This window comes from Neovison vison, chromosome 11 (assembly GCF_020171115.1).
Source record: "Neovison vison isolate M4711 chromosome 11, ASM_NN_V1, whole genome shotgun sequence".
Lineage (NCBI taxonomy): Eukaryota > Metazoa > Chordata > Mammalia > Carnivora > Mustelidae > Neogale > Neogale vison.
Window position 1 is genome coordinate 128,988,154 of NC_058101.1, and position 17,286 is coordinate 129,005,439.

Below are 17,286 nucleotides of genomic sequence, written 5' to 3' on the forward strand. Positions count from 1 at the left end.
GAGAAAGATAATTATCACATGATCTCTCTGATATGAGGAATTTGAGAAGCAGGGCAGGGGGTTTAGGGGGTAGGGAAGGGAAAAGGAAATAAGATGGGGTCGGGAGGGAGACAAACCATAGAGACTCTTAATCTCACAAAACAAACTGAGGGTTGGGGCATGTGCGGGGGAGGGGGTAGGGAGGGGTAGGGAGAGGGTGGTTGGGTTATTGGGACGTTGGGAGGGTATGTGCTATGGTAAGCGCTGTGAAATGTGTAAGCCTGATGAGTCACAGACCTGTACCCCTGGGGCAAATTATACATTATATGGTAATAAAAATAATAAATTAAAAAAAAAAAGATGGCTGGCTGAATGAAAGAAGCATGCAGCAGGGATTTAGCTTCTCTTTAAGGGAATTCCTTCCCAATGCAGTTTGACACTTACATCCAATTATTCTTTGTAACTATGTTGTCATTTTCATATTTTATTATTCTGATCATTTAAAATGTTTACATCATCTGGATAGGGGATAACATTTGCATTTTATAACAGTATTTGAAGCCTTTAGAAATGTAAAATATCAGGATGATTGAACAGCTTTGTGGCTAACGTCTAGGTTAAATATTTGTTCAGAATACCTATTTTAAAAAAGGGTTTCATGGGGTACCTGGGTGGTTCAGTCTGATAAGTGTCCAGCTCTTGGTTTAGGCTCAGATCATGACTTCAAGGTTGTGAGATGAAGCTCTGCCTTGGGCTCTGCACTGGGCGTGGAGCCTGCTTAAGAGTCTCTCTCTCCCTCTCTTTCTGTGCCTCCACCACCCTAACCCCAAGGAGTAAAAAATTAAAATGAAAAGGATTTCATGTCCTTTTATTAGTTCCTAGATAAATATTTTTTAGAGATTGCAGTTTTAAAACTTTATTTATTTTTTACATAAAAAAAATGGGATATGTTCCCTGAACATTTCTACATATTTTATAAAATTCAGCTATTTTGGCATTTTTACAGATCCTACCCCATCAACATTGAACATGTTAAGAGGTAAAATTCAACAAAGTAAATGTGAAGATCTAATTGGCTTTATTAATGACTATGAATCAAGCAGTATCCCACCTTGCAAATGGAGAGGGGTATTCCAAGGAGCTGTACAAAATGGAAAGTTTTTATAGGAAGGAAAGTGGAGCAAGAAAGATATAAGAAAAGAAAAGAAAGGAAGGGCAGGGGACTTACTGAGCAAATTACCTCGATCGACTTCCTTTGTGGTGGAGGGGACCCGTGTGATAGATTTCCTCATTGGTGCTTACCTGAAAATTCCTGATTGACAGGTTGAGACAGAATGCTCAGGGAGGTTGAAACTGCAGTTAAGTTAGTTATTAAGCTCCTGTTTGGTGACTTGGACTGGCCAGAGAAACACATTTTGAGGCATGTGGTTTTCTTTTTGACAAACTATACTTTCATTTCTCCTGTGATTTTAGAGGAGGTAAACCCTAGGTGAATAGGAGACACTGATTTGGGGTCTCACTTGAGTCACTTATGAAGTGGGAATGATGATGGTGGAAGGTGGCTTTCCTTTCAGCCTTCTCTCACCCAGCTGCCTTGTGCCTAAAATGTGGAAGAGCTTCTGATTCTCTATTAAAAAGAGAAAGTGATTTTAAAGACAGGGGAAAAGGAAGAACCCATGATCACATGGTGGCCATACAGTTAAGCTTTAAGGTCAAAATGTGTTCCCCTTCCTGGAAAAATGAGTTCATTTTCTACTAATCTGGTTTTCTCTTGGCACTATCAGTTTATTACGTGCACAGAGAAGTGCAGTCTTTGTTGTAGGTGTGTTGCAATCTATTTCTCAAGGGAGGGTGTATTTAAGATCTTTTTTTGGTTTGCTGTAAAAGAACTTTAGGGTCACGTAGAGAATAATGTCTTAAGGTAATTGAGGCCTCTGCCCCGATATCAGTAGGTTTTTTTCACACTTGTGGGGTGAAATCTTTGGCTGCCATGTATAAAGACATATTTAAATCCTCCTGACACTAGAGACCCAGCCAACAGTTCGTCAGATTTTAGGGATCTATTAATATTTTCTTCAGCCAAATTCAGGGTAAGGAAGAGAAATAGGAATTGAGACAATCCCTTATAGTTTTTAAGATCTGCCTATATTTTAGGGACCTATGCTTTTCATTTCTTCTTAAAGAAAAAAAATTACTTTTTCTGTGAACTCAGTACTATAGAAGAATCATGTTGACTCTATAGCTGTATTTCATTTTACAGATGAAGTACATTAGTGTAAGAATTAAAATCTGAACTACTTTTGTCCTTGCATGCTTGTTCAGGGCTTTCTTATCCTGAATATGTCCAGGAATTGGGAATTCAGTGCAAGAGTTGTGAGAGAGTTTATGGCTTCTCATTTATTATTATTTTTCTTACGTGTGTGTGTGTGTGTGTATGGCTTCTCACTTATTATTTTTCTTACATATGTGTGTGTACCTAAATTTTTTCTTACATATCTACATATATGGATATTTGGTGGTAAAGCAAGGACGTGTCCATACTCTCCCTTCCCCACATCACCTCCTGTACATTGAGCCCTACCATTTCCTTCACTTGCTATGGGTAGAGTTTTGCAAGGTTGCAGAGTAAGATCTGTCAGCTGACAACTTGCTCACATGAGAGCCATTAAAGAGGGTGGTGTGGCCAATGTCAGAGCAACCTTGCAGCTGAGGGCAAGTCACTGCATTTGCCCAGAGCCATATGAATAGGTCTTATGACCAATTAATTGACTACTACATAATCTCCAACAGGGGAGCACAGATGGAATGAGTCAGACGAAGCTGCTCAACCTGTTGAGTGTTTTGTCTTTTGCTGACCAGAGTACAAGCTTAGGAACAAAAGTAGGAAGTGGGATTTAGATTTGTCTGTTTATAGTGGTCCTGCTGAGAGCGTGTTTTATAACATGATGGATACATCTGACTTCCTAATACTTTGGCAGGCTTAATTTACGTAACAAATGAATGTTCCTTTTTCTCTCTCTTTTTTTTTTAATTTTGAAAGAGGAAATTAGTAGGCTGCTGCCAAGTAGCTCGCCTCAGTGTATACGCAGTACAGTGATTAATTAGGACGGCTGGTCAGTGTGGAATATCCCTCCAACAGCAGAGAATCTTCAACATTTGTGTCCCAGGTCCATGTTGATAGTCAGGATAAACCAGAAGCAAGTTCATCCACCCAGGAGATGTGTGGCGGCTCCACGAAGACTGCAAATCGGCCAGGGGGCTGGCAGGAGTCAACCAGATGTGTGTGTAATGGCGGTTCTGGTGCTGGGAGGAATTACAAGGCACTTTTATGCACAAAGACTCGAAAACGTGCCAGGGTAGGAAGGGGCGCTGATCTCACGGAACTCAGCAACAGGTTTGAAACTTTAGTTCTCTTTTAAAGTCTTAGAGAAATTTTTATTTAAATCACTGAGTACCAAACAGATGAAATTGTATTGATCTGCAAGTTGTTTTTCAAGAGTACTTTTAGTAGGACATGGGGTAGTTGGTGGGTGTGTAGAAACAAGTCCTTTCCTGTGTAGAAAAGGTTGTAGGCATGGTTATTTTTTTTAAAGATTTTATTTATTTGTGTGTTTGTGTGTGCGTGCGTGTGTGAGGGAGCACAAGCAGAGGGAGCGGCAATCAGAGGGAGAAGCAGTCTACCTGCTGAGCAGGGAGCCAGTTGCAGGATTAGATCCCAGGACCCTGGTATCATCCAAAGGCAGATGCTTAACCACCTGAGCCACCCAGGTGTCCCAACAAGGTTATTTTTTTTGACTGTTTCAATTCTACTACCCATGTGGGTTTCTTTCTTAAATTTCATTACTTCTGCTGGAGCCAGCTTGCAAGAAATGGTTATATCCTTGTCCTGTGTTGAAGATTGAACAGTACTATTCACAGAGATGATCAGGAAAAAGAGTTGCAGTGCTGAAGTACCACCGCAGCTGGTAGATGGGGCACAGGGCTAGAAGTTCTCACTTCGTAGTTTGAAGGGTAGGTGGAGGCAGGGTGGTCGGAGAGGGTCCAGTCTTCTGGAAAATTATCTCCATGAGAAGGACGGTACTGTGCTGAACTAATTTTAATAATGGAGCTTACATAAAGAGAATAACATATTTGCTGTATTGTTTAAGGGTGATGGAAGAATTTATTAATTTAATTAGGAATAGCTCTTAATTGAAACATATTTGTAAAGACTTTTATTGCATATCAAGGAAAAGTAAAAGTCTTTTGAGAATTGCATTTCATTCCAAAATCTAATGTAGATAGGTAGAGGAGAACCAAAGTTAAAGGATAAACTTGATTCTCATGGTTAGTGTAAAAGTAAATTTCTAAATTCACTTAAATATTATTTTTTTCTTTATAGAAGTTTTGTTACAATTAACGTGTCATGAACTTTATCCATCAATGCATTTCTTAGTTGATTAAAAATCAGGATATAGTTTCTGTTATATAAAAATCATTGTCTTTCTTTAGTAGAAACTTAACAAAATGGTGTATAATCTATTCCAGTATAAGAGCCCAGCTGATTGAAGGGTTAGGGGGAAAATGTAGAAATCATGTATGGGTGCTGGGTCACTTGCCCGTCCACTCAATTAAAGAGATATATATATAGAGGAAGTGGTACATCAGAAAAATACATTTAAGTGTTCAGATAAGAATTTCCCTCTTATAGTATCCTTTTTTATCTGTTTCTTATCAAGAAAGGGCATTTGAATGATAGGAAAGAGTAATGAATTGGTACTCAGTTGATCTGGATTTGGGTTCTGATCCCGATCCCCGGCTCTGCTGCCCAAGAGCCTTGTAACCATGTGGGAGTCTCCTGGCTTTTCTGGTCTCACTTTCAACTCTAGGCTATGAAGTTGGTTCAGAGTGTTTAAAAAAATCCTTTCCTCCTCTGAAATTCTAAGATGTAGCATCGGACCTTTTGTAGGCCCTATTTTTGTTATTCATACAGTAGTATATGTCCAAAATAGGTATTTGGGGTGAGGGGGACAGCATCTGTGTAAGAAAATATTATGCAGAGCCACACAGATTTTTTTTTTAAACTTCAAAACATTTTGGTATGAGCTTCTGCTTATCACTTTCAGTGAACTTAATATTCTTCAGTGGATTTTAATCATTTTTAATTAAACAACAATTTAACACAAAATTTTCATATCCATTATTGCCCTTTTCTATTTTGACTTCCTTTAGATTTAGTTCTTTGGTGCTGAGATTTTTTTTTTTTAATTTAAGATTTTATTTATTTATTTGACAGAGAGAGATCACAAGCAGGCAGAGAGGCAGGCAGAGAGAGAGAGAAGCAAGCAGGCTCCCGGCTGAGCAGAGAGCCCCATGCGGGGCTCGATCCCAGGACCCTGCGATCATGACCTGAGCCGAAGGCAGCGGCTTAACCCATTGAGCCACCCAGGCGCCCCATATTTTTTTTTTTTTTTAATTCTGTATGGTGATGATAGACACTTGTCATCAATTAACTGGAATTAATTTCTAGTCAGACCAATTGTCTTGGTAGTTCTTACACACTTTCAATTCCCCTTCCTAAGATCTTGAAAACACATTTGTTATTTGCAGTGTTTTATTTGGTTTCCTGGTTTCTTTAGGATTTGGGCCAGTCTCAAGGGTAGAGTGAATTATTGACAGGAGTTTACACTGTAAGGATCTGGTTCCAAAGTGTTCACGAGTTATCTGTTTGTCCAAGTCAGGTGGTGGTCAGTGAAGTATGACTTCCAACGCCCTCTTTGCTCTTGGTTGTCTTAAATCAATAATTTTAGGTGGTCTTAGCTGACTACACTGTTAAGTAGGTTTTTTGTTTTTCTTCTATCCTTTCTCATGATTTTCTAGTTACTGTAAAGGTGACGAGAAACACTTCACAAACACAGAGGAGTCATGTTGGATACCTGACAGTGACTGGCCACAGTGTAAAACTGACATAGTCCTGTGCAGAAAGAAACATTTTGATCTTTCCCATTATAGTTCATGTGGAATGGAACATTTCAGGATATTAAGTCTGTCCTTCTTAACTTCACTTCTTTTCTCCTTAATCTCTAGAATGACAGATACTGGAGTTTCATTTATTTCACAAAATTTCAGAACCAATCAAAACCTGCAGAGTTTGATGAAACATTATAAGTGGTTTATCACTTGAAATTCTTCGCTGAAACTCACCTCAAATCCAGTAACTGACAAGATGCTGGGTGTATGGTATAGTCTTCCATAATCAGCTCCTTCTTCCTTAAGCTGCCAACCATAGCAAAGCTGTTAATGACTTGGTTTTTCTCACTTTGCCAGCAAATTAGATGACCATAGGGCTGTTTATGTGAGAAATCTGGGATTATTTGCCAAGCTTATCAGAGAACCATTGTTTCTCTGATGACAAGAGAAAATTTGACGTAACCTTGTCTTAAGAAGTATACGTTACCCACACAGAAGAAGAACTGAAACAAAGCACTTCAGAGTCAATGGTGCTTTAAGTTTTATATCTTGGAACTTAGATTCAACAGAGACTCTTTGCACTGCTTTAGAATCACCAGGATAGGAAGGACTGGAGGATTAATGAGTGTATATATCTGATTTGTCTACCATTTAGATGAACCAACTTATCAAAAAAGAAACAGGCTCAGATTATTTGTGGTAATTGCTCAACAAGAAAAGAAGTACAGAAACTAAGGTTTATTTTCTTTTCCCTAGTTAACTGCTTCACAGAGATAAGCCAACCATGATTTTACTACCAGTCTTTATTTATAGCAGTTAGAACAACCCAGTAGGAAATACAAAGATAGTCCCAGATTTAGAAAGAGATATGCTAAGGCATACTATAGAATACTAAGAAAGCATTCTATTTTGAAGAATTTAATGAAAAAGGGCTGAAGTCTAATGCAAGTTGTAGAAAAAGGGAGAGTGTTTTTCACTGTGTTCTTCACTTACAAACACTGTGAACTCTATTCTTCTTTGTTACTATGTAGAAAATGTAGCTGTTAGGTGAATGAAGTGGGTAGAGGGAAAAAAAAAAAAAAAACCCAAACCCTAGTCAGCTGATGGTCTTGTGCTTTGCGTCAAGCTTCACAGAGAGGTTGAAATTGCTGGGTGTGACTCTTTCAGACGCATGGAGTATTGCTGTCACAAGTTCTTCTGCCCTTTCTGCATTCCTTCCCTTTTCACTGGTTTTATGTGCCAGGAGGAATTTTCGTTGAGTTGCTGAGTTTATTTCCACTGGCTGATGTTTGGGATTCAGAGCTGTAATTTGAGAATGAGTGAATGAATGAAGGAATGCAGTGGTAACTTGGTATTGCTGCAGAGTTATTAGGTTTTGGTTTAGGTTTTTAAAAACATTCATCTTCTTTTCCCTCTGAGGCCACATCTCTTCTTGGGAATGAATCAGAGCAGTCTTGGTATAGAGGATTGTGTGTGTGTGTGTGTGTGTGTGTGTGTGTGTGTCTGTGTGTGTCTGTGTGTGTTAAAGATTTTATTTATTTGGGCGCCTGGGTGGCTCAGTGGGTTAAGCCGCTGCCTTCGGCTCAGGTCATGGTCTCAGGGTCCTGGGATCGAGTCCCACATCGGGCTCTCTGCTCAGCAGGGAGCCTGCTTCCTCCTCTCTCTCTCTCTCTGCCTGCCTCTCTGCCTACTTGTGATCTCTCTCTGTCAACTAAATAAATAAAAAAATCTTTAAAAAAAAAAAAGATTTTATTTATTTATTAGAGAGGGAGAGATAGCGAGAGAGCACAACCAGGATGAGGGGGAGAGGAAGGGGGAGAAGCGGCCTCCCCCCTGAGCAGAGAGCCAGATATGGGGCTCAGTCCCAGGACCCTGGGATCATAACTTGACCTGAAGGCAGATGCTTAACTGACTGAACCACCCAGGTGCCCCTTGCTAAAGGCCCTGTGTAGAGAGGTTTTGAAGGAAGTGTGAACTTGCTTCATGTAGACCGACAACTCAGGTAAACTTTTGTATGGGTCTCATTTTGCTCAGTGTTGATGACCTAATAGGGTAGAGTCCTTATAGTTTCCATAACTAATTATGTCCAGAATGACTGTGTTTCAGACAGAAGACAAGGATACTCCAGCTTTGGGGTCTGCAGGCCAAGTCCTTGGGCAGCTTCCAAAGCCTTTTCCCTCGAATACCACTCAGCTATACGCTAAGCTGGAATACTTGGTTACACATGTTGGTGATTCCTGGTTCTTCTGTTATGACTCTTGTTGTGAGTCAGGCTGTGGCTTAGCCCTGTCCTTTTATTGTTACAGTAACAAAAGCTGAATAACTGCTGAGTAATGATGTAGCAAGCCTTGGTGGGAATTGGTGAGAGCAGTGACCTGTGACCCATCTAAGATTATAATTAAACTCCCATTATAATTCACCAAAGCAGGGATGCCTGGGTAGCTGAGTTGGTTAAGTGTCTGCCTTTGGCTCAGGTCATGAACCCAGGGTCCTGGAATTGAATCCCGCATCAGGCTCTTTGCTCATCACAGAGCCTACTTTTCCCTCTGCCTAATGCTCCCCCTGCTTGTACTTGCCCGTTTTATCTGACAAATAAATAAATAAGACCTTAAAAAAAAAATTCAACGAAGGGAATCCAGTCTCTGGGTTCTAGAAACACCAAGGTTCCTGGCAATTCTCTTCCCCTTTTATGGGATCCCAAGTTTATAAGGTTATTGGGTATTAGACATATGTCTATCCATCAGTGTTTGTATCTCAAAGGGTTTTATCCTTCTCTTACTAGTTTAGAAAGGTTAAAAAAAAAAACACAAGCTACTCTCATGTCTTTATAGAACAGATGTGAATTAAGATGCTCTTTTTTTTCTTGATGTGCTCTTTCCTTTTACTTGCATGCCTCACCCTGCCCAAAGGCAAAAAACAAAAAATTTAGTAATGCTAAGCTAGTTTTTTCACTTTCTAATTTTTTAAAAAAATTTGGTTCTAAAATGTGAAAATCTAGACTGTAGTACCAGGTATAGTGGAAGCATCTTTGATCTAGGGACCTTCTCTACTCTGATCTTACGATCTGAGGGTTCATCTCGGCCTTGAATTCACTGTGTCTTTCAGAGCATCACCTCATCCCTCTGTGCTTCTACTTTCTCTTCTACAAAACAATAATAGAAGTGGGGGCACCTCGGTGGCTCATTTGGTTAAGTGTCTCCCTTCACCTCTGGTCGTGATCTTAGGTCCTAGGATCGAGCCCTGCACTAGGCTCCCTGCTCAGAGGGGAGTCTTCTTCTCCCTCTCCCACTGATCTTCCTTCCTGCTGTGCACTCTGTTTCTCTGTCTCAAATAAATAAATAAAATCTTATTTATTTGTAATTATGTGGTAAGTCAGTGATCACTAAATAAATATGTGACCTGCTTTTAAAAATGTAGCTTCCTGATCACCATTTCAGACCGAATTTGTGGAAGTGGAACTGGTGAAGTTTTGTTGATTAAAAAACAAACGAATACCAAGAACTTCTGGGGTCATTCTAATGATGAGTCAAGTCTAGGAACCATCAGGTGGTGTCTGAGGTCCCTTTCAGCTCTAACATTCTGATTATCTATGACAATCAGTGACCCTTGAGTAACAGGGTGTTGGAGAAATGTGAAGACCTTGGGTAATCAAGGGAGCCAAAACTATCTTCAGTGGTCATCTTTTCCATGTGAGGGAGCAAACCATATGGATATTTGAAGAAGTATATTCTCAACAGAGGGACAAGTAAGGACAGTGATCCTGAGACAGGATCATGCTTGCTGTGCACCCTAAAAAGAAAAATGTTGCCTACAGGCAAAACTGAGGGTTGCTGGAGGGAGGGATAGGGTGACTGGGTTGTGAACATTGGGAGGGTATGTGCTATAGTGAGTGCTGTGAATTGTGTAAGACTGGTGATTCACAGACCCGTAGCCCTGAAACAAATTATACATTATATGTTAATAAAAAAATAATAATAAAAAAAAAGAAAGTAAGTAAATGGTCCTTCCAGGGAGTGTGAGTGGGCCCAAGGTGGGCTGATAGGTAGGGCTAGTGGCTATATGGTGTGAGATAAGAGGCAGGTGGGAGGTTGTCTGCTCCCTGTTTTCTCTTCCATTGACCCTTCCTTGATAACAACAATTCCTATTATTAGAACCTCATTTCTTTGTATTTAAGCATTCTCTCAGAGCAGAAAGTGATACCTTAGTGTGAACTATTATGAGAACTTGTTCCTCTGTCACGCAGAACAAGATCATTTGAAAGGATTGGGTGCATTCTGTAGAGCCGCATATGAGGGCTGACCTTCTCCTTTCCAGCTGAGTGGACAAGCTGAGGAGAGACAGCCTGTAACTCAGCTGAACAGGGACACAGGTTTTTGATGACCATATCCAAAGCTCAAATAGTATGTCCTTGGTTTTCATCTTCATGGGAAATTCTGTAGCTGACTGTAACAGACCAAAATGACCTTCAGAGAATAATCCTATCCCAAACTTTAAAAACTAGTGCTCATTACTGAAAGTTCCTATATTTTGAAAGTTCCCTTGACAGTTGAAAAAGTTTTTTCCTTTTAAATAGACTTTATTTTTTAGGCAGCTTTAGGTTCACATTAGAATTGGCAACAAGAACAGAGAGTTCCTCTGTACTCTGCCCCACATCACACGTGTGCAGACTTCCCTACTATCAGTATCCTGCATCAGAGTGGTACATTTGTTACAGCTGATGAACCTTCACTGAGACATTGTTGTGACTGCACACCACAGTTTAGATTAAGGTTCACTCTTTGGTGTTATACATCCTGGGGGTTTTAACAGTTGTATGATGGAATGTGCCCATCATTGTAGTATCAATAGTGATTAGTTTCACTGCCCTAAAAATCCTCTGTGTTCTGCCTATTCATCTCTCCCTAACCCCTGGCAACCGCTTATCTTTTCACTGTCTCCATACTTTTGCCTTTTCTAGAACGTCATTTGGTTGGAATCATACAGTGGGTAGCCTGTTTAGATTTGGCTTCTTTCATACAGTAGTATGTGTTAAAGCTTCCTCCATGTCTTTTCATGGCTTGATAGCTCATTTCTCTTTACCGCTGACTAGAAGAATTCTGTTGTCTGGAGGTGGCCGTTTATTTATCCATTCACCTACTGAGGGATAGCTTGGTTGTTTCCAAGTTTTGGCAGTTACGAATAAAGCTGCTATAAACATCTCCGTGTGGATGTTTTTGTATGGACTTAAGTTTTACTCCTTTGTAAACATCAAGGAGTGTGATTGCTGCATTGTAAGATAAGAGTTTATTCAGTTCTGTGAGAAACCACCATACTTCCATAGTCGTTGTACCATTTTGCATTCCCACTAGCAGTGAATGATGGTTCATGTTATTCCACATGCTTCTCAGTATTTGGTTTTGTCAGTGTTCTGTGTTTTGGCCATCCTAGTAGGAGTGTAGTAGTATCCCACTATTGTCTTAATTTGTCTAATATGTCTTAATATGTCTCTAATGACATATGATGTGGAGCATCATTGATATGTTCATCTGCCATCTATATATCTTTTTTTTATGGGGCATTTGTTCAGATCTTTGCCCATTTTTTAATTGGGTGGTTCATTTTCCTGTTGTTGAGTTTTATGCATTCTTTGTATTTTGGATAACAGACCTCTATCAAATATATCTTTTGTAAATATTTTCTCCCAATCTGTGGCTTATCCTCTCATTTTCTTGTTTTGTCCTCCACAGTTGAGAAGTTTTACATTTTAATAAAGTCCAGGTTATCAGTGATTTCTTTAATGATGTGTGCTTTGGTGGTCATCACTATGCCCATGGTCATCTTGGTTTTTCTCCTGTGTTGTCTTCTAAGAGTTTTATAGTCTTTCATTTTACATTTAGGTCTGAGATTCATTTTGAATTACATTTTTGTGAAGTATTTAAGGTCTGTGTCAAGATTCATTTTTTTTGCATGTCAATGTCCATTTGTTCCATCACCATTTTTGGAAAGGCCGTCTTTTCTCCATTGTATTACCTGTGCTTTTTTTCAGTCAAAGATCAATTGACTGTATTTGTGTGAATCTTTTTCTGGGCTCTCTATTCTTTTCTATTGATCTGTTTGTCTCTTTGTTCATCAGTACCAACCATCCTGTATTGGTTACTGTAATTTTATAGTAGGTCTTAAAGTTAGGTGGTTATAGTCTTCCTGTTTTGCTCTTGTCCTTCAATATTGTGCTGGCTATTCTGGATACTTTAGCTCCACATATAAGCTTTAGAATGAATTTGTTTATATCCACAAAATAACTTGCTAGAATTTTGATTGGGATTCTATTGAATCTGTAGATCAAGTTGGGAAGAAGTGGCATCTTGAGTCTCCTATCCCTGACAATGGAATATCTCTCCATTTATTTAGTTCTTTCATTTCTTTTATCAGAGTTTTATAGTTTTCCTCTTACAGATTTTGTATATATTGGTGGAGTGTGATATTATAAATGATATTGTGTTTTTAATTTTAAATTCCACTTCTTAATTGCAGGTATATGAAATATTGTAAAAAACACTTTAACAGGTGTATATTCCGGAGCATGACTGCATTTATGTCAAGCTAGCTACTTTCCCCTTTTCTCTTTATTTTATTTGGTTTTTTAAAAAGTTTTATTTATTTAAGTAATCTCTACACCCAACACAGGGCTTGAACTAACAACCCGAGATCAAGAGTCACATGTTCTTCCAACTGAGCCAGCCAGGAATCCCCTCCCCTTTTCTTTTTAAATTCCCCCAACTTTTTCTTTTATATTGTTACTAAATTTATTTTAAGATTTTTGAAAATATTTTTTTCTGATTATCAAAATGATATACTTTTATTATAGAAGTTGGAAAGGTATAAGCATATATAAAAATGAAAATTCAAGTTACTCATAATGCTATCACACAAATTTTACTACTAACACTTTTATTTTCTAGCAGTCCTTTTTTTTTTTTAGATTTTATTTATTTTTTTAGAGAATGAGCAAGTGAGCAAGGGGAGGGGCAAAGGGAGAGCAAGAGAATCTCAAGCAGACTCTGCTCAGCACGGAGCCCAGTGTAGGGCTCAAACTCATAACGCTGACATCGTGACCTGAGCTGAAATCAAGAGTCAGAAGCTTAACTGACTGAGCCACGCAGGAGCCTCTCGTGCAGTCCTTTTTTGGTACGTGGATATAAGCTGTATTATATTAACTGAATCACTTAGTATCTATTGATCAGATTATCTATAATCTGCTTTTTTACCCACTATAACATTTCCCCCATGTTATTTTTTTTTAAAGATTTTATTTATTTATTTGACAGAGATCTCAAGTAGGCAAAAACGCAGGCAGAGAGAGGGGGGAAGCAGGCTCCCTGCTGAGCTGAGAGCCCATTGCCCAGGACCCTGAGATCATGACCCAAGCTGAAAGCAGAGTCTTAACCCACTGAGCCACCCAGGCGCCCCTCCCCCATGTTATTAAAATGTTTCCGTGAACAAATTTTAATTACTTCATAGTATGTTCTTAAATAGATGGCCTCAAAAACTTAAGAGTATGTTCTTCTGGTGGATGTTTAGGTTTCTAGTTTTTGACTGCTAACAAAGCATAGAAAGAAACTTATTTTTTTTCCATTTTAAATTTTTTTTAATTTTTTTTTCAATTTATTTATTTTCAGAAAAACATTATTCATTATTTTTTCACCACACCCAGTGCTCCATGCAAGCCGTGCCCTCTATAATACCCACCACCAGGTACCCCAACCTCCCACCCCCCCGCCACTTCAAACCCCTCAGACTGTTTTTCAGAGGTGAACCATAAGAAACTTATTTTTATTCACATTTCTGACATTCTCCTTGGGAGATAATTTTCCTTGTAGGAAATTTGAGGGAGACCCTTTTTCTGTTCTCAATAGAATTTCAAAATTGAAAGATAGAAATTGTTCAAATAGATAGAAACCAAAATATATTTACATTTGGAAAATGGTTAGGGTGTATACCAACAAGGATCTGCCTAATAACCTCAAAATTAGATTTGTTCACACACCTTGTCATTAGCAGCCTAGGACACATATAAGCGTTGTCACAAAGGGTTCACCCCTGTAAAACTTGATGTTGAGTAGTTGAGGATCAGATTGGTTTGTGTGTGCTGTGCAGGCAGATACATGCCAAAGAATAAGAGATTTATTAATCAGAAATCATTCTTTTTGCCCTGGGAAGGAGCAGATGCAGTGAAGACAGTCAGGAGTGTTACCCTAATTGGGATTGTTGTGCCTCTACTTGGAAACCTGAAGCAAAGCTAAAGAGACCTTTCCAGCTCTAGTATCTTTTGTACTTTGAATCGCCTTTTTTTTTTTTTTTTTTTTGAGATTGATTGATTGATTGACTTAAGAAAGAGAGGGAGAGAGAGAGTGAGCATACAGGAGAGAGGGAGAGGGGGAAGCAGATTCCCCGCTGAGCGGGCAGCCTGACACAGGGCTCCATCCCAGGACCCCAGGACCATAATCTGAGCCAAAGGAGACTGAGCATCTTTGGGTTGAATCACCTTTTAAAGAGTATGAGTGTAGTTTTTCTTCCTTAATGTTTTAAAAACCATTTGTCTATATGTCTTCAGAGATAGTACATTCACTTGGTACAACAATAAAAATATGTATTTGAAATATATTGTTCCCACCTCTTTATTTTCCCCCATGCCCTTTAGGTAGTCAGTTTTTCTAGTTTTTTTTACAAATCCTTTTTTTGGTTTTGGTTTTGGTTTTTTGTTTGTTTGTTTGTTTTGTTTTGGCTCATTAGAAACCCATTTAGCATTTCCTTTTTTACTCCAGCATTCTCCCCTTTCCTGATTGCTCCATTTTGATCTTTGCTGAGTCCTCTTTTTCTCTAGACCTGTTAATGTTGGTGTGCTTGAAGGCTCAGTCCTTGGACCTTTTTTCTACCCACACTCAACTTTCTTAGTGATCTCATTCAGCTCTTGGCCTTAAAAACTATCTGTAGTCCAACAACTCCCACTTTTATAATGGCAGCCCAGACTTTTTCCCTGACCTCCAGATTTGTATATCCAACAATTTGCCTCACCTGCTGCCTTCTCCATCTTGATGGTCCTAATTATGGGACCCGTCTTCCCCCACCCCCTTCCTTACCTACTGTATCCAATCTGTAGCATCTCCAAATGGCTCTACCTGCAAATGCTACCCAGAATCTGACTACTTCTTACCACCTCCACTATTACAGCCTAGTCTGTTCTAGCATCATCTCTCCTCCTCCTCCTCCTCTTCTTCTTCTTCTTTCCCTCAATTTAACCGTTTCTCTTATTTTTTCATCATGGTAAATGTACTCTTTAATGTCTATCCCCTATTTCTCCCATCTCCCTCTTCCCCTCTGGTAACCATCAGTCTGTTCTCTAGAGTTCAGAGTCTGTTTCTTGGTTTGTCTGTCTCCTTTTTTTTTTCTTTGCTAATTTATTTCTTAAATTCCACATATGAGTGAAATCATATGGTATTTGTCTTTCTCTGACGTATTTCAGTCAGCATTTATACTCCCTAGCTATGTTGTTGCAAATGGCAAGATTTCATTCTTTTTTATGGCTGAGTAATATTCAATTGTATATGTACATACCACATCTTCATTCCTCTATCAGTGGATACTGTGGCTGCTTCTGTAGTTTAGCTATTGTAAATAATGCTGCAATAAACATAGGGATGCATGTGTCCCTAAACATTTTTTTTTTTGTAATTTTGGGGTAAATACCCAGTAGTGCGATTCCTGGATCATAGGGTAGTTCTATTTTTAGTTTTCTGAAGAACATCAAAGGGATTGCGTTTTCATTTTCTTATGAACTATTTCAACCTACAGAAGATGGAGAACATGTTACAATAATCATATGTGTACCCACAACCCAGTTTTCTTAAATCTTAACATTTTGCCACTTTGGCTTCACATATATAATTAAAAACAAGAAAATTTAAAACACTAGAGGAACAGATGTTGTTTCCTGCATAACCCTTGCTGGGCCCAGTCTTTTCCCTCTCTACCTCCCAGAAGTAACTACATTTTGAATATTTACCTCTGTGTATTTTTAGTTTACTGGCCAAGATGTATTGAAAAAAAAACACTTGGTCACACATATTTAACATTACAGAACAAATTTCATACTGTACATACAGTACATACAGAACTGTACATACTGTACATACAGAAGCTTATGTATGTGTTTATATCTATGTTTTTGAGATTTATTTGTATTAATTCATTTAGTTCTAGTTCAGTACTTCTAAATTCAGTATAGCATGCTACAATTTATCCATCAGTCTATTGATGAACATTTTTTTAAACAGATTTTTACTATTATAAACAATGTTGCAGTGTATAGTATTACATTTGTCTTTTTCTGCATATCTCCACTCCACTGGGTGGAGTGGAATTATTAGGAGGAATTTTTAAGTTTTAGAATATCTGCATATTGGCTTTACTAGATATTCCACAAAAAAGTTGCCTCAAATCCTTTCTCAACAGTGGTGCATGAGTGTTCCAACTGCTCATCATCCTTGGGTGGGGTGGAGGAGGTATACAGAAAATGTATCTTGTTTTCTTTTGAAACAGCTTGCAGAGATGTAATTCACATACGAAGCAATCCACCCATCCATGTATATGCTTGGGTGGATTTATGTGTATTCATAGATTGGTGCAGTCATCACCACTGTTCACTTCAGAGCATTTTCATTACCCCCAGAAGATATCCCACACAAGATTTAACTGTAATTTGCTATCTGTTTTGTGCACATTTGCCTATTCTGGACATTTTCTGTAAATGGACTCATACAACATACAATTCTTCGTGACTGACTTCTTTCACTTACCATGCATTCAGGGTTCACCCATGTTCTAGCATGTGTTAGTACTTTATTGCTTTTTATGACCAAGTAATACTCTATTGCATAGATGTGCCATGTTTTATTTATCCAGTGATGGACATGTGACCCCCCCGACACACCTTTTGGCTATAATGAATAATGCTGCATAAACATTCCTGTACATGTTTTTATGTGGACGGTTTTTTGGATGAAGAAATCACACTTTGGATGCCAGGAGCAATAGGCAGAGGTCACAGGTGTCTACCTGGTGCAGGGGGTAAGGAAGCAGCAGGAGTCTTTTCTCTAGCCCTCTTGGCTGCCATTGCTCAGAACTTCCCCACAGTACTCACCATGATGTGGAAGGTGTGACAGCATGTATACTTCCTAGCCTTGGCTACAGCCCCTCCCTATAAGGGCCCGTGGCCACCCACTTGCCTTTTTAATGCATTAACAAATGTTCTGGCCTCTAACAGCATCTTACCTCAACGATGGACTCCCAGACTGCCAGTGTCTCTCTCTAGGACTAAGACTT

General features: G+C 38.9%; 1 protein-coding gene across 8 annotated transcripts in view; it reads left to right on the top strand.

Moving 5' to 3' along the window:
- FNIP2 (folliculin interacting protein 2) overlaps positions 1 to 17,286 on the top strand; it is a 136,069-nt gene that overhangs the window by 38,776 nt on the left and 80,007 nt on the right. For 2 of the 8 annotated variants that reach the window (XM_044224745.1, XM_044224746.1), the window contains exon 1: positions 2,820 to 3,373. The exons of 5 other annotated variants lie outside the window; for them this stretch is intronic. In XM_044224745.1, coding sequence (XP_044080680.1) covers positions 3,198 to 3,373 — 176 coding nt within the window. In that variant the 5' untranslated portion in view covers positions 2,820 to 3,197. Of the gene's footprint in view, positions 1 to 2,819; positions 3,374 to 17,286 lie in introns of those variants that run through there. One more of the 8 variants, XM_044224743.1, reaches the window with a different exon arrangement.